The sequence below is a fragment of the Lycorma delicatula genome, chromosome 1 (genome assembly GCF_047948215.1).
Source record: "Lycorma delicatula isolate Av1 chromosome 1, ASM4794821v1, whole genome shotgun sequence".
Lineage (NCBI taxonomy): Eukaryota > Metazoa > Arthropoda > Insecta > Hemiptera > Fulgoridae > Lycorma > Lycorma delicatula.
The window spans coordinates 234,573,406-234,592,372 of NC_134455.1; the positions used below are offsets into that span (position 1 = coordinate 234,573,406).

Below are 18,967 nucleotides of genomic sequence, written 5' to 3' on the forward strand. Positions count from 1 at the left end.
TGAAAGCTTCGGTGTGTAGGGGCCTGGAGTCAGTGCAGAGACTGCACATCCGCTCTCTGCCAGGACATATGCCGGTTCCACCGGAGTACCGGATAGGACCTCCAAGGTTAGTAGCCCTGGAGTGGGGGTGTACCCCGGCGGCTAGCCTTGCTACAGAAGGGATCCACTGTTCATGAACATTGAACATTCAAACGTGGCAGAGGGTGCACGTAAACACCCTCGTTTAGAAACCGCCGATTCGCCACAAGCGAAGCGGAAAAAAGTAAGGAGAGTGATAAGATTAGAAAAGATGCTGATAAAATTAGTAAAGATTTGAGAAAAGCTTTGTTTGGAAATAATGTTCCCAAACCAAGATTTTTGGTCATTACAAAAGAGAATGGTAACTTCCAAAAGGTAAGTCCATTCTTAATTGCCAGAGAGATTACAAATTGTGCTGGTGGTCCTGTCAAGGATATTCGTAAAACTTTTAATGGATTGCATGTCGAAACCATCAACGACATGCAAAGCCAGAAAGTTTTGGCGTTGAAGAAGATCGGTGAATTTGCGGTTTCGGTCCAACCGCATAGTACACTTAATTCATCTAGAGGAGTTGTTGTTTGCCGTGATCTTCTTAACTGTACTGAAGAAGAAATAGTGCAGGAAATGTCTAGTCAGGGAGTGACACATTGTCGCAGACTTTCTATGAGACGAAATGGTGAGATTCTTCCTTCGGCCTCTCATGTTTTGACATTCAATAGGCCAAGTCTTCCTGAAAAGGTACGAGCTGGCATCCATCGGCTTGATGTACGGGCATTTATTCCGCAGCCGATGAGATGTTTTAGATGTCAACGTTTCGGACACACTGCCGCTAGGTGTGAAGCGCAGGAAATTTGTATATCCGGAATGAAGACACATGAGGGTGATCCATGTAAAGACCCTCCAGTCTGCATTAATTGTAAAGGGCACCATAACTGTCGATCCAGGAACTGCCCAGTATACAAATCAGAAACAGCCATTCAGGAGGTTAAAACGCTTCAAAAAGTCAGCTACCCTGAAGCGAGGAAGATTGTAAACCTACGTACACCTAGACCATCGACTTCATACGCAGAAGCAGCTGCTGCTCCCCCCACACCTAAAATCAACGTGGAGCAGTTGCTTAATACGATGGCGCCAAGTCTCGCGACAATAATAGAAAGAATCATTGATTCCAAGATCGAGTCGACTCATCAGATACAACAAAGTAAACATGAGAAGGCTCAATCCCGGACTGACGTCGCCGACAGAAGACCCGTACCAGCGCAGTTTAAAAAACCGGCAAAATCCTCGATTATAACTCCAGCAATAGACGTAATGAAGAAAAATCTTGATTTATTCGACAAAGATCTAAAGATCACCCCGACGACGAGTCATATAGCTAAGGATACTGTGACAAGAGTACAGGAAAAATCTGCGTCAACCAAAATGGAGGTGCAAGTAACTATCGAAAAAGCACCAGACACAGACGATATTAAAACCGTACCTACAGAGGCCCCAAAAGCTCAGAGAACAACTGTGGCGAGAGCATCTGTATCAGCCGGCCCAAGCACAGCCTTAGACATTGAATCGAGTTCATCAGCCGCCGAAAGTGCATCGGTTGCAAGTTTAGACTCAATTGCAACGATGCTCACAGCACCATTGAAGCTTTCATCACCTGATGTAAGCCGGCGAACGTCATTGGCGTCAGAAAGAGAAGACGATGCCATGTCCGAAGCCTCAGACACTCTGTCGTTGGAAGTTGAGGCCGTTCGCAGAATGGAAAAGCGGTGTAAAAAAGGTTGGCCGAAAGGAAAGCCTAGGCGGTAATTTGTGGATTTTAAATTAGAAGATTGAAATTTTGCTCACTTATTTTCTTCATGGAAATATGAATTAAAGAACCTTTTTTTTTATTTTTTGTTGAAGTGGGATGGGGCTAATGACCAAAGTAGTCGATGCCCCTAAAAACCTCAAAAAAAAAAAAAAAAAAAAAAAAAATAATAATAATAATAATAATAATAATAATCCGTGTGAGGTTTCCTGTCCCCCATCGGGCACGTCCAAAGTTGGCAGATATATCGGGTAGGGGGGAAATAAAATACCCCCCGCGGACCAAAACAGGAATAAAATCCAGGCAGCGCCTGTCTCAGAAAGAGCGGGTGTCTGGTCAGCGTCTGCAATCCATGTCAGGATCGGCTGGTATCACTACCTGGCAGTAGGTATAAAATGCACAGTAAATCCATGTAAATGGAGAGTAATAATAAAGCCTTGGATAATATGGATGAACAAGGATGTGGACAGGTCCCCGTTCTTTCTGTATGCGACAGCCCCCCGTGGCCTCTGATGAGTGAGTAGCATCGAGTCAGATAGAGCGACTTCTGCTGCACCATTTGAAGAAAACGGTGCCGAACATCGTCATGCCGAGCCCACTGCTAGTGCTTCGCAGACAATGCCTGTGACCACTGCTGCTGGAAAACCGAGACAGCGCTTAAAATGGTCAGACGAAATGAACGAGGACATTGTGCGCTGTTACTATACAATAACTAGATTGGAAAATGACATGACAGAGTACAGGGTGTCATTGTATCAGCAGTTCATACATAAATTCCCGCAGTGCTCAAACCTGACAGATTAACGAATTTCAGACCAAAAGCGGGTCATTGAGAAAAACAACCGGATCCCAACGCACACGCTAGAGAAAATAATGTATGAAGTCAGAGAAACATTGGACCAAAGAAGTGAGCAAGATCAATCAATAGCACAAGAACCGGGAAGGCTAACACCAAATATTGTCGACGACAACATCAGCGATAATGAGAATGCAATAAGTGATCGCGCCACAAACGCTAGTCAGGAGAATATACTGAGAAATATAAATCAAAATGACTCGGTGGAAGAAGTAAGAGAATTCCAAAAATCCCTAATGGAATACGGTGACCTGGTACCTCCTCAATGACCACGACTACCTAAATTGGTGTATCGAATGAACCTCAACACTAATACACATGATAAATAAAGAAATTGAACACAAAATATCAGAAATAACAGAAGCGGCAGAATCTAATAAAATAAGTTTAGAAGAAATAAATGACTTAAACTACTGTGGGGCGGTAGCTGTTGTAAGAAGCAACTCGCAAAAAATATTAACAACCCCAAAGTTAGGGATCAAAAGTGTTAACCCACTTTGGCAGCAAAGAGTTGAAAATAAAATAGAAAAGATACGAAAAGAAATCGGAAAATTAGAAGCATACAGGCAAGGAAAAGTCAGATTAAGGATAAACAATAGGTAGAAAAAATGCTTAGCACGTACGAACTTAAAAGTGCAGATTATGCATTAAAATGAAAAAGCAAAAACTAGCTGCTCTCACAACACGATTAAGACGACATAAGAAGTGAAACAGAAGAAGGGAAGAAAATAAAAACTTTTAGCAGAATGAGAGATTATTTTATCGAAAATTGTCAGAGGAGAAAAACAGCAACTCTGAACTCCCAAGAACAACAGGAAGAATTTTGGAAGAACATCTGGTCGAATAGCACAAAACATAATAAAAATGCCGCCTGAATAAAAGCTGAGGATGGAAAATGGAGAAATATCTTAAAAATGAATTACAGTAAGATCACGCTCAATGATGTGAGGGAAGCAGTTAAGAACGTTCAGAATTGGAAGTCACCATGATCGGATTAAGTGCATAATTTTTGGCTAAAAAAGTTTGATGTCGTGCATCCAATATTAGCAGAGGATATAATGATACATCCCCGCCGGAGCAGCAGGCCTGGCCGGCCCGCCTAGGGAGGTGCTGGATGCGGACGCTACCTTCCCGCTCCAGCTACAGCTCGCTGGGCTTCAATCGCCCTGGCCGGTGAAACGGCAACCTTCAGCGGTCTACCACATGAGGATCCAAAACTGTTCCTCTCTCGTCTACAAACACAGCTACAAGAACAGAGAGTGCCTGTTGAGCAATGGGCCGAGTACACCGAACGGCTGCTGAAAGGAGATGCTCTGTCCTGGGCCAGGGAATATAAAGACCTACAACTCGATTGGTCCGAGTTCATCGACCGATTTCGGCATCAATATCGCCGCCCGCAGACTACTGCCAAGCTCTGGTCTCAACTTTACAGACAAACACAAGGAGCTAATGAATCGGCTGAACTTTTCCTCTTGCAGAAGAGGAAACTCATTCATCGATTAGTTCCCGGTAGTGAAGTTGCCTTCCTACCAATATTGCTGGAGGAGCTCAGACCCCACATTCGATTTTCGCTGCGAGCGGTAACCATCCATGATAGTGACGACATGCTGCATCATTGAAGCAGACGAACAAGAGATCCAAGCTACAGTGTTAAAAAGTACTCACGAAATCCGCGTTACTCCTGGGCGGAGTTCGCTGGCTGGCTAGAGTAGGTGAGCTTCAACCGGATACTTCCATGGCTAGAACAAATGACAAGGCAACTCGACGTAGAAACGGTTTAGTTCCGTGGTGTCATTACTGCCCCGAGCGTCATTTCCACAGGGACTGCCCAATAAGGAAGTCGCAGCAGGGAAACGAGTAAGGGTTCCGGCTGTGGAGCCAACCGGGACCTTCAATCAACTAGGCTCAGCTATCCCTAGAATCACCGTCGAAGTAGCAGGACGACTCACGAAAGCGGCCTTAGATTCTGCAGCCAACTTCAGCTTTGGAAGAGCTGAGGTGTTACCGTGGCAAGCCAATTCCAACACAGAAATCAAGATAGATCTGGTGTTGAATTCTACCTACTGCCGTGCCACGGGAGTGGTGTAAATAGAGCTTCTCTGCGGCGACACGAAAATTCCCATAACGCTTCTGCTAGTTCCGGAGCTTCAGGAAGAAATCATCTTGGGACACGACTGGCTGAAGGAGCAACAGGCCGTGTTGGACTACAGTCGTGGCGTCTCCATCTGGGTAGGGAAACCCGAAAAACCGTCTTTTTCCACGATCGACCCGAACCTGCGACTTCGAAACTGGACTGGTCGGCAATGAAAAGTACAGCAACCCCCGAGGTAAATACAGGATTGAAGACGATGTTGAAGCGACACCAGGGAGTTATTCCCAGTACTCTCTTGCAACCAACTCGGTCAGTAGTACATGGTATCCGACTTTGGGAAGGAAACCGGCCGTTTTGCTTACCGATGTACCGGTACAGCGAAGAAAAGAAACGGACTATAAGAGAACAAGTGGAAGAGATGCTGAGACAAGAGGTGATAGAGCCGTCAAAATCACCCTGCAACTCTCCAGTAGTCAACGTGAAGAACAACATGAAGAAGGACCACGGTTTTGCGTAGACTTGCGGCGCCTGAACGACATCCCGAAAGATGTAGACTCGCCACTGATCTATGAGACAATTAAAGACTTGTGAAGCGCCCGCATCTTCTCAACAATCGACCAGGGCCACCGCAAGGTTATGAAATACGAACCGTCGAAGCCATTCGACGACTAAAACGGCCCTTTTCAGGGCCACCATGAGGTTAGTAAGTGTCACGTGCCGCCGAAGCCATTCGGCGACAATATATATATATGTCAATATAAATTTTTATGAAATCCTAACAACAAAATAATAAGTGTATGAAAAAATAAATTATGATGATGTCAAATAACTAGTGATGGAATAATTAGTGATGTTATATAAATCTATTTCGTATATATTATTATAATCGTAAATAAAAATTTCCTGCAAAAACAGAAATGAAATTAATAGTTGATGAAGGAATAATAAGAAAGTAATAGCATAAATAAATATCTTTCAGTATGAATTATTAAATAGGAAGATTAATTAACGAGCAGAAGCAAGACAAATTTTCCAATGATATCACTGATAGACAAAAAATCATTTTTTTTAATGTTTCTCTAAGTGTGATACAATTTCTTGAATTGATTTTTTGCGAATATTTCAGATCTGTAAATACAATTTTTCTACCAACCCTAGTTTTAAATAAATTACGCTTCAAAAAATATTAAGGGAAAATATAGTTACAATCTGTAAAATTTATAATTTTGCACAGGCATACCTGTGTTAGAATGATTTCGCTGATGCTTTTCTTTTAAAAATAGCCTTAGGCACATCCCAAATTAATGTCCAACGGTAATCGGCTAGCATGTTAGTATTCCATTTCCCTTTATAGCGGCTTTTCATCACCGAAATGTCTTGGTGGAAACGTTCACTGTGTTCGTTACTTACGTGTCCTAGGTTGTCCGGGAAAAATCCTGATGTGAGTGGAAGAAATGTGTTTTCAAATAAATATTATATCCCATAGCTCTGTATGAAGTAAGAAGTTGATTAACGATGTAGTGGTAATTGTCGGATTTTTGTTTGCCGAGAAAATGTTTGCACACGTCTTTAAACGAAGTCCAAGCTGCGCAACTACATTCATACAGTTAAATACATCATATTTAACTAACTCTCTTATTTGAGGATCAACAGATATTTCTTCTTTAATTTTTCCTTCACTTACATTTGGAAACTTCTGCTTGATGTACAAAATCCTTCTTCATTGATTTTGCAAAATTTTTCATTAGTTCTAGCTTGATATTGAGAGGAGGTAAAAATATTTTTTTGGGTTCAACTAAGGGCTCATGAATAATATTTTTCTCATTTAGGGTTAAGTTGTCTCGTTTCTTCCACTCTTTGGTAACAATGTTTATTCCTAGCTCGGCTGTTCCATTCGCAAAGAAAACACATGTACTTAATGTAGTCTATCTGCATGCCTAACAAAATAGCTATAACTCTCAAATCACCACATATGTTTTTTATAATTTATTTTTTCAAGAACGTCTTTCATCACATCGTATGTCTCTTTCAAATTAATACCATAAGCGATTGGTATCGAAGGATATTTGTTACCGTTGTGCAGTAGAACCACTTTTAAACTATACTTAGACGAATCTATGAAAATGCACTAGTCCTCACGTTTATGAACTTCCCCTAACGGCAACATAAGCTCACCAATATTTGTGCAATAAACCAAACTATTTTCATCAATAGAATACTGAGAAAGTTCTTTTTGCCGGCTTTGAAAGCCCGAAATTTTTGAAGTAAATTCCAATCTTGAAGTCTTGATGATAACAGTTTAGCTTGATTTTTTTGATAAATTTAAATCCCTAACCAAGTCATTTAATACACCTTGTGATATAAGATGTGGATTATTGGAAGATAATTCAAAATCAGAATCATTGTTGTCTTCTTCAGTACTGCCTGATTCTTCATCGCTACTTTTGAAACATACATTCACAGGTGGCTTAGGAACTGGAATAATTTCACTGTGAGTTACAGGCCTGATTACAGATTGCAATGAAGGATATTTTACAGTATGTTTCGATTTTTTAGAGATTCCAAACATACTTGTTAAACAAAAGTAAAGTCGGTTACACGATCGTTTGGTTCAGCCAAACCACAGGTACACCAAATGACAAAGTCATCATCTTAAATATACAGAACAATTAGTGCATATTATATGAGAAGAAGTCTTATCCTGATCACCATTTTTACACTGAAAATACAAACGTAGCTTTTTTAATTAAAGGTTAATGTTTTTTCTATTTGATTTTACGGTATCCACGACATTTACACAATTTGAAAGCATTACGACACTACACTGCTAACAAAGTTAAGACAGCAATAAGACTGAATAAAATTAATTCATTAGTAAATCCAGTGCTTAATACAAACAATACAGCTGTGTTTTCAGCTATATGTTTTGACCTGCACAAATTTGATTAATCTTGTCATGAAGGCTCACTCTTCAGTATTAGATATGATGTCATAATATGTGACTGTGATATGATTTAATTCATTGTCTCTTATTGTTTATTTATAGCTTACAAATTATGTTAACAAAGTTAAACAATAAAAAATGAACTAAAAAAATACAATATAAGAGCTTAAAATGCTAACTATACGTTGAAAAAAGAAAAAAAATTCCTTTAATTAAAATTTAAACATTATTCAAAAATGGTGGGCAATAGAAATATTCTGAATTCATATTCGTTTTCAGCATCAAAAACAGATTAAAATCACGTATTGCATATTAGGAAACAAAAATTATGTTTATAGTGTATTTAACTGAAAATATAATTTTAAATTTCTGTTAATTTTATTCCGTATAGATTCCACTAATTACTTTTAATATTTTAAGTTTCGTTTTATATACTTATTACATTTTTTTAAAAATAAGAAAGGAAATAGTTGATAATATTTTTGTTCTAACGAAAGCGCTACAGTAAGAAGAAGGAAAATATGAACTAGACAAGTTATTTAAAAATAATTAGTTGTAATGAGTACAATAAAATTGTAATCTTGACAATTTAAAAATAATTTCATGTGCAAGAAATAGTGTTGAACTCAAACATAAGCGTGTGCATTAAATATATATAAATCTTTTATATATCACAAATTTTTAATAATTTTATATATATACTACTGTTCATTTTATGATAAAAATAAAAGTGCTTGACAAACAATTGCTTCTATCGGTTTACTCAGGTAAAATTAATTATGCTTAATTAATGTTTGATGAAAGAAGCGGGTTTGTAAACTTACAAATATTTCTTTCACGTAGTTAAAAAATATTTGATACATAATTTTACTTTTATAATATAGTTATTTCATTGTTTATTTATTCTAGTTACTAGGTTGTCAGTAATAAGGCTAAATAAACTTAGTATTTTTAAGTGAGTACTTTACTTAATAGAATACTACTTACTATAAAATTAGACTTCTTAGGAAAGACGAGATGTCTCTTGTGTCTGTTTGTAATGTTGTGTTTCTGTTTGAAGTCGTCACAAGATACAACATTAGTTATAATGAAACTAATTATGACCCAGTAAATCATTAAATGCTCACTTAATCGTCTATTAAGAACTACTGTATACATTTTAAACTGTAATTTGATGAACGTATGAACTAGTATTTCGTGTCTACAGTTATTTTCTGTAGACACAGTTTACTTACCTTATTTACATAAAAGTTCTTTAAACAAATTACAGTTATGATTTGTTGTGAATTAAGATAATTAATTTTACCGTTAGTTTCAGAGACTTAACTGATTAGTGGTTAACGAATAATAAGTGAATTAAATAATAATAGGTGATGGAATATTTTAAATTACAGTCGTACTATTTTAAAAGTTTTTATTATTAATTTTTGTGTATAAATTAACATTGTTTTTCAATACAATAACAATTTACTTTAAATAAGATTGGTGGACAGTTCAGTCCCACATTAAGGTACCTTTCAGTAACGATAATTTCTTATAAACAATTTTCTTTACTTTATCATGGTAAATATCCAGTCCTCCGATTGTTAAATTATAAACACTTTTAACTTTAATTCATTAAGCTTAATATAAGTGTTAACGCAAAGAATTGATGAACTCATGTAATATTATTAAGTTATATTTACAGTATTACTATTAAATAAATTAAGTTTTATCATCGGTAAATTTTTATCTCTAAAATCAAACTACAGAAGTATTCAAATAGTCTTCTAATAATAATTAATACTTGAAAGATTTAAACCAAGTCATAATGCCAAAATGTATCATTTCCTTACAAACAGTAAATTAAAGCACTTCTTTTTTTTCTATTGTTCTATCATTAAACCAACACCATATCCAAAATTGAAATAGGACATTCAACCAAGTATTGTAAACACAACGTAGAGTTTTTTGTGGGAGCTTCGTAGATACTGCTTGTGAAAATTTCTTTTTCATCATCACTGTCATATTTATCGATTTCAGGATACCTTAGGAAACAAAGAAAAAACGATTAGATAGCTGTTACGTACATACTTTGTTATACTTGTGCATATAAAAAAAAAAAATAGATATTTAAATTTTATTTGAAAACCGTTTAATGTTTCCTTTTGAATAATTTTCTCAAATGAGAAGCCATATTTTTTCTTTATCACATTAAGTCAAGCCATAGGAATGACTAAAACGGTATGTATTTGCCACTTTGTTTCTATTTTTTCATTTTGATTGGTGTTTTTATATCCTATATAGATTTATCCTAAACGATTCATAATTATGTGTCATTGTAATTTTGTCTAAATGAACAGATACATGTATACTTTAATATTTTTAAAATAAAACACATAAAAATGTATAATATTTAATAATATAAAGAATATCCAAAATCTTATAAAAATTTTAATTAGTTTCGCAGTCAATAATTTCATTAAAAAATAACATACTTTTATATGATGTAGTATATAAACAATGACCTTATGACATTATGCGTTTTCTTGTTTTTCATTCATTATGATATTAGCTCCAAGATAGCCGTCAATACTTTTCTTTTTCTACATTACCTTAAAATCCAAACAATTTAAACCTCAAAATTGCATTGAAGTTATGCAGGGAAACTGAGAATATTGGTAAAAAAAATCCACTGAACTGTTTTCTGTAAGACTAATGCAATTTTCCTTTTAATCAATTTTTAACATCGTGTACCTTTTTTGAAATTAACGCTTAAAATATATTCTACCTTCTAAATCTTACTGTTTAGTTTCTAAAGTAATCAGACAAGCCAGGTTTCGTAGTTGATATTAATAAAATAGAAATCTAAATTACTGATACTTAGTAAACTCTATATTTGGTAAAGATTACATCAAATAGTGTAAAATCCAGGAAGAAAATTCTTATTTTCAATAAAATTCTCCACAGCACTAGAAAATTTAGCATGTTTTATAAGTAATAGTATTACTATCACAGCATACAAGAAAATCTGGTAAAAATTAAAAATGGCCTTTGAAACATGATGTGAGGGAAATTGTGAAAATATTTTATTAGTTATAGTTAATATAATTAATTACATTTGATAAAATACAAAGTAAGTAAAACATGGTGAAAAAGTCAATTTTCAGCAGAATTTCTCTGTAAACAGGAAGTGTTCTTTGAGCAGATTGAGTAATGTAAAAACTGTTGGTAAATATAAAACATTCAGGTTATAAAATACCACGTAATATAAGGGAATAAAAACAGTCATCAACGAATCAATTCAGTCGAATCAAAACCAGTCATCAAAAAAAGATCAGAATAAATCGAATTGTAGTTTTAATTACTATCAGTCATTACATAAAGGAAAATTACCGGGATTAACTATTTTATCTTAAAATAAAATAAAAATATCTAAATTAAGTAATCTAAATACCTAAATTTAAATTATCCTAAAATAAGAAGTATTTTTTTCATCCTATTTTAGATTATTGAATTGTATTGTATTAAATAAATATTAAAAATGTAAACCAAATTAAAAATACAATTAGAAATTTAAACAAAAATACATAGCACTAATTCTGTTAATATATAATAATATAATATATATATATATATATATATATATATATAATATATATATTAATATACATAGCACTTATTATTCAATATATAAGCATTCTTATACGAAACACACGCATACGAAATTTTACCTATGCGAACACGCACACGAAATTTCACCCATTTCTGACAAAGTTTATTAGTGATCACAGTTAAAAAAATGTGTATATTGTATACGTTCTAACAAAATTAAATTTTTAATTCATTTCCAAACATATATTAGAAGGTAGATTTAATTAGAAAATTTCCTGATTAAAAAATTTGAGTGATATTTTTTTCTTTAGATTTATGAATATTAAGGCGATTTTGAAAAACTTAGAAAATAAGTATTAAAAAAACATATTAGGTAAAATGGTAACAAAGCTTTGATTATGAAGTTCTTTCTTTCCTCTCACCATGAGTAATTATTCTGCTAAATGTTATGTGGTAAAACTTAAATAAAATTTTTGACATTTACTTTACGTCTGATAAGTTATCCATGAAAGAAACATGAAAATAAGTTTATTTATGCTTATTCATTACTATAGTTTAACAAATAAGTTCTATTTAGATTGGTAAATTATTGAATTGTATTAAATAAATATTAAATTAGCATTTTAATTTTGATTAAAATAAAAATTATGGATATGCTTATAGTAAGCAAATCATTATAAACAGTTACCTAGTGAAATAGAGAATTTTTTAACTTACGTGAATATGGCATGCATCATTTCTTCGATAAATGATCCATTTCCTTTGGCTTTATAAGTAGCTTCACAAATTGCACGAAGTATACAAGACCTTCCATCCATACCTAATCTGTGGGCGTGTACATTTTTTAAGAGAAAAGAGATTAGAATAAATCAAATTGTAGTTTTAATTACTGTCTATGATTACATAAAGGTAAATTACCAAGATTAAATATTTTTAAATAACTGTTAAACGCCTTTTCTTTAGTTGAATATGATCCTCACTGAAGTTGTGAAAGTTATTAATAATGAAATGACATTGGATAAGAAGGCTACTTAACCAGGAATCAAACCGTAATGCTCAATCTGAAGGTATAACACTTAGCATTACACCATTTGGCCGGTCCAAATGAAGAAAACTTACTGATTATTACTCTAATAAGCTTCTACATCTAGGATTTATAACTACATATCTAGGTAGAAGGAATCAATGGTTTCGATGTTTGTGATACGCAGTAGAGCGAAAGGTAAACTTTGCAAATATTCAACATCCTATATTTGAATATAATCCCATTTTAATACAACTTGCTAGCAATTTCATCTCATAATCTTTCTTTTATAATGGATACATTTTTAAAATAATTCTTTACTTGATAATTGAAGCAACTAAAATAATTCTTTACTTTTTTTTTAATACAGATTACCATAATTTAAGATTATTCTCAGCAGATTTCAGTAAAATCAGGAATACAAATTATTCTTGCTTATTTAAAAAAAAAATTTTAAACTCAAGTGAAACGAAATCATAGAAGTATGGTATCTAAAGTTTCTGTCTTGACTAAAAAAAGGAAGAAGGAAGCTTATATTAATGCAGCAATGAGAAGATTAAAAAATTTACCAACTTAATGTAAGAATTCTTTTATTGACTGTTACTATAAAATCGCATGATTAGTGATATAAACTTAAATCAAATCTTAATGAAATATTATTTAAAATTATGAGGTATTTAATGAAGTACTATGAAAAAATGTATAAAAATTAATTAAAATAATTTCAAAATTCTGTATTTAATAAAGTTTTTCTTTGACATTTGTAGTATCCACTGCTATGGTCGTTAGCCCTTATGCCAAATAAAGAAGTAAAAACTTTACCATCTTTATAAAAAGCTGGCAGTATTTAAAAAAAAAACCATTCTTATAAATGCAATCCTAACTTAAATTTTAAAAACCGTACAGAAATAAAGAAAAAGAATGTCTTTTTATTAAACATATCTCATTAGTTTATCGTCAAGTTTACTCTTAGGTTACCTTTTTTTACCTCTTTTCTCCAACCTGCTTACGGCCTCTACCTCTGAGAAACGTGTATCAGAAACTTGGGAGGTGGAATCTTCTTCCAACTCCGATTCTACTTAAGGTGGAGGCGAGGAAGCTTCATGACCGGTACCGGATGTCTCTGGCTCAAGTGGAGCGGAGAATATTGCATCCAGTATTAGGTTGGATGCACTCCCTGCTGAATTTTTTGGCGGGGGCTGAAATACTAGCTCTCTCTGTTGGAGTCCTCTGTGCTTTTTGATGTTCCGTAGCTGCACCTTGAAAAGTCTTTATCCAGGGCCTTCTTTCTCGTAACTTGGACTTGTATCGCACCAGACTTCTTCTGTTTCCTTATCATATCTTCCTTCACCTTATGATTGGTCAAAGGACTGGTGTTTTTGGCCTTTTTAGATGTTTCCTTGACTTTCTTTTGCACAACATCCACTGTGGCTGTGTCTTGGTAGTCTTACAGGTACTTTCGAAAAAAAGATTTTATCCTACTATCGATGATTCTCTCATCATAGCTACACGGCTTTGCGTAAGTTTAAAATGTTCTGCATTAACGTTTGGCGAAGAAGGGGTAGCGGTTACTTCTGCGTAACTCGATGTAGGTCGAGGTGTTTGGCTGCTCATGATTTTCGTTGCTTCAGGAAAATGACCTCTTGCAGGGTTTTTCTTCCTAAATCGCAGTTTTCAATTTGTAAACTGTACAGTTTCTAGAAGGGTAGTTGTGTTGCCCTTTACAGTTACTACAAACTGAGGATCTTTGCACTCTACGTAGAAACCTGAAGATGGAAATCAGGTAAAAACGATCACATTTCTGAAGAACAACTGGGAGATGGTATTTTCTGGACGTGGGGATCATCTAGCTCAGGATATTATTATTATCAAATAATAATAATAAATCATCATTTGATCAATATTTTAACGAACAGAAAAACGTTGCTTTAACTGAATGTACCTAAAATTAATCAATAATCAGGATCTGTTATATTTAATACCTTCATTTTTTTAATTGAAAAATGAGAGAATTATTTCAGATAAATAATTGAATTATTTTATTTAAATTTTAGGTATTAACATTACCTTTGCAGAAAACCTTCTATTGATGGGTATAATTTTCTAGCATCATGTCTTCTGATAGCGTGAGGTGATTTGTGTTTTAATACGTTCCTTATATCTGTTGGTATTTCCCAGGCTAATCCTAAGGTTATACCTATAGTAAATATATTTTCTGTTCCAAGTGCAGCCACAAGAAAACAATAAACCAGCTGAAACAAGCAAAAGGATAAATATTACATTATAATGTAGTTAAATTACTGTGAATCAGTAGATTTTAGGGAAATCTTTAAAAGAGTCTTTCCTAACAAAAGTATTAGAGAAGGATTTGACTGATGTTCTTGTTTCTGAGTGGCTTCTATTAAGAAAATGAATCATTCAAGATCATAAGATCAATGAAAATTACTAATGGAAGTAAACGGAAATTTATATTATTAGTCAACATTTCTAAGTAGAATCTTTACCAAATTTACATCTTCCGTTGTGTCAGGTCAGATAGATTCTTTAAAAAAATCATTGAAAAATTAATCATTGATTTTGTTTACAAAGAGCTATTTTTAATGATTTCAAATATCAATTAGTATCAGTATTTATTGATATTTAAGTGAATGATTTTGTTATCTATCGTAAAAAATTTTTTTTGACAAATTCATTTTTACTAGTTTGGTAAGCGCAAAGTTTAATACAGTTCCGTACATATAGACCGATAATTTGATAATTACAAAAATAAATTAATGTACGAAGTAGATAGATAAATAAATAAATTTTATATATATTGTTGCTATATATATATGCTTAATTAAATATCGGCGGGAGATAACGGTAGTAACGATGTGAACGGGGCGCACAGTATACGGACGCGTTTATACAAGCATCACTCCCACCGCGTAGATAACCACGCAGTTCTCCCACCATAGCGGCGCTGCAGCCCCACCGCTCTCAGGCACCAATAAAAGAGCGTTCACCACGAGAGTGAACGTGCCGGGACTCCGCGCCTCCTATGGAGACGGAGCCCGTAGCGGGCTGCAGCCGCCAACCCGCAGGCTGATGATGGTGGCCCATCACAGCCTGCTACCGTCAGGCGGGAGAAAATTCCGCCGATAATGCTGGAGTGTCCAAAGAACTGGCGAGCACTGTCCAGAGACATAAAGTCGAGGATTGGGGAGCGCCTGGTTGCCAAAAGCACCGGGTTGTCCATCAGGCTGCAGCGAGGCAGACTACCGGGCGGTACAAAGCTTTTTGCACTCAAAAGGAGTTGCCTTCCACTCCTTTCAGCTCCCGAAGGACAGGGAGCTGAAAGTAGTAATACGGGGAATCCCCTATGGGGCTACCCCGGAGGAAGTAAGGGAGGAACTGACCTCCCTTGGATTTGAGGTGACTTCGGTGAAAAAGCTCCTCACCAGGGCCGGTCGGGAAACCCCAACCTGCCTAGTGGCCCTGAAAAGGACCCCTAATGCCCGAATAATTTATGACCTTAGCAGTATTTTTTACTGCAAGGTCGGAGTGACTGCTTTTGTGTCACGAGGGGGGTTGCCCCAGTGCCACAGATGCCAACAATTTGGGCACTCGTCGAATTACTGACGGAGAGCCCAGCAATGTGTTAAGTGTGGTGGGGGACCACGACACTGCCACTTGTGTCAAGCCACGTGAGGAACCAGCCTCATGTGTAAACTGTAAGGGGCCGCATCCGGCAAATTACAGGGGCTGCCCCAATTATAAGGAGCAAGTCAATAAGGTCAAGGGAATTAAAAAGCCCGCGACAGTTGACGGCCGCAGCTGGGCCCGTGTTGCCGGTGGGGGAAAACCAAACCCCAAACCGGTGGTGCCGGCACCTGTGGCAGCGGTAGTGGAAAAAGGGAGGAACCCTCTCCAACACCCGCCAAGCCAAAACCGGCGGCTACCACCAAAAAGGTGGTAAAACGAAAGGCTGCGGCCAAGCCGGCCCCGGCGGGGAAGGCCAAGCATTCTCCGACGGGGAAGGCAAAGCCTGCTCCGGCTGGAAAGGCCAAGCCGGCAGTTAAGGAAACCGCGGCCCCTGAGGCCCCGCACCCCACCAAAAGGGCGGCCGCAGCAAAAGGCGCCTCCAGTGACAAAACAAAACCGGCCAACCCAAAGGAGAGTACCGGCATGGATTTCCTGTCACAAATGACAGTGAGGGATGTCCTGCCAGACATTATGCTCCAGGCAAAACCTTTCAAGGACTGTATTCAGTCCTTAATAGAGTGCCTCATGGCTATACTGTCTAGGTATGGTTAGGTCCACACTCAGACTCTTGCAGTGGAACGCCAACTCAGTAGTAGGCCGGACGGAGGAACTATGCCGTCTGGCCGAGGATCTACTGGTAGACGTGATACTGTTGTCTGAGACGCGCTTGAACCCAAACAAGCAACTGACCCTTCGGAACTATTTCACATATAGGACGGATAGGCCAGTACGACCTGGATACCCCACCTCCGGTGGAACCGCGGTTTTAGTCCATAGACGCCACATGCATACGCGCGTTGATCTTCATACAAACGTGATGGAACAAACGTGTGTGCATGTGGAGCATCTAGGCACGGTGTATCGTCTTGTTTCGGCTTATAGCAAGCCGAACGACGCGGTAGCCGGCGCAGATCTGGATGCCGTGCTGGAAAATTGGGATGCGCCCATGATACTCATGGGTGACCTCAATGCCAAACACGTGTCATGGAACGGCAACCTGACAAACGCGAATGGCAGATTGCTGTACGAAAGGGCGCGAGCCCACCGTTTGGTTGTCGTAGGCCCTGAGGTGCCCACATTCGAACACAGCACAGGCAGACATAGGCCTGATGTGTTGGATATCGCAATCATGAATGGGGTAACTCTCCCGTTCATGATTGAAACGATAAAAGACCTCAGCTCGGACCATTCCTCTGTCTTGTTGGAACTGGGACAGGCAGGGGGCGGCCAAGATCCCCCACCTTTACCCCGAAGGTCAGTTAACTGGAAAAGGTTCTGCGAGACCCTCCAACGGGAGTACAGGCCGGTGAATCCTGAGCTCCTGAACACCCAGGAGGAAATCGACGGCACTGTCGAACGCGTCACATCGTCAATGACCGAGGTCCTGTAAGGCAGCTCAACGGCGAAAGCGCTCACAGTTGTTCGAAACGACCTCCCTCCTCATATCTCCGACGCCATAGCGGAGAAACGACTATTGAGGAGGAGATATCGAATCACCCTGCCCCCCTTTGATAAAGAGGCATTTTATAATCAAACGGACAGGGTGAAACAACTGCTGACAAGACATCGAGAGGATTCGTGGAACGAATACCTCGCCTCGATCTCTTCGGTGTTCAGGTTGAACAGGAGACTACGAGAAGGGAAGAAGCCTCGCCATCCGGTTGTGGGGCAGCGAGGTTTTCTTGCAGATTCGGAGGCGGAGAGGGCCGAGGTTTTCGCCGACACCTTGGAGGAGCAATTTACTCCAAACCCCCATCCCACCACGAACGAAGAGGACACAACCGAGGTGGAGTCCTTTCTTGTAGATTATTTCGCACAGGTGGAGGACGCCCCTCTAGAGATTGACCAAGTCACTGAAGCGGAAGTTTCCGCAGCCATTAAGGCCACAAGCCCCGACAAGGCCCCGGGTGTCGACGGGATCAGAGCCCGTGGATTCCGGAACATACCGGCCTCCGTGATTACAATATGTACAAGAATTAAAGTTGAATTTTTTTTTTAAATTGAAGTATTAGCGTGTGTTAACAATTTTGGAAAATATTTGATAACGAACTGAAAAAAAATAAATTTGTTATAATTACGTTTGAATATTTATATACATATATAAAATAACGTTTCATTTTATACACTTTCAAATATTTTTTAAAAAAGCGGTAAGACTTTATTTAAAAAAACTTTTGCAGTTATAAAATCATTTTGTCATTATTATTTTCAATACCGTAAATATATTAATAATTATGAATTTAAATTATTCATTGAATTATATAAAGAAGTAATAATTTAATTATTTTTTCTCTCACCTGTAACGAACTTCCTTTTGGAAATACTAGATTTCTTTTTTTTCTGTGTAATACTGGTAGTTGTTCTTGATGCTCTGTAATGGGGGATGCCATCAAAGCAGCAGTTACTCCAAGGAAGAGACATAGTAATTTTAATAGTTTCATTTCTTACGTAACAAAACATTCCAAAACAGAGATTTTTGTCATCTAAAAGTAGCTATAGTTACCTGAAAGTCAGTGAAAGAAATACACTCCAGGAAAGTAATTCCGCTTAAAATAATATCTATAATACTGCAAGCAATTCAGAACATTGAAATATAATTGAATAATTAAAACAATAAATTTTAAATATCAGGACTTTACTACGTAGATTACTATTGTAAAAAATAATTGTTTTAGTTCTTTCTCAGCTTACTAAAATTTCACTAGGTGGACAGCATTCTTATGACGACATATTTAAAAAATAGAAAAGTAAGCAACTGAAGTTTTTGATTTAGACACTGACGCATAATTTTCTAAAGACTAGCACCACTAATATATTAATCTAAAGGTTGTGTTAATCTTCAGTAAACTATTACTGTTCTTTCGGAAAAATTCAACAATCCTAACTACTGA

At 36.8% G+C, this 18,967-nt stretch overlaps 1 protein-coding gene across 1 annotated transcript in view; it reads right to left on the bottom strand.

Annotated features, from left to right (window-relative positions):
- The window catches only part of LOC142317781 (uncharacterized), a 67,696-nt gene extending 49,179 nt beyond the window's left edge, over positions 1-18,517 (bottom strand). The window contains exons 1-3 of the mRNA XM_075354330.1: positions 18,374-18,517; positions 14,400-14,584; positions 12,026-12,133 (exon numbers count right to left, since the gene is read on the bottom strand). Coding sequence (XP_075210445.1) covers positions 12,026-12,133; positions 14,400-14,584; positions 18,374-18,517 — 437 coding nt within the window. The remainder of the gene's footprint in view (positions 1-12,025; positions 12,134-14,399; positions 14,585-18,373) is intronic.
- Positions 18,518-18,967: the final 450 nt, after the last annotated feature.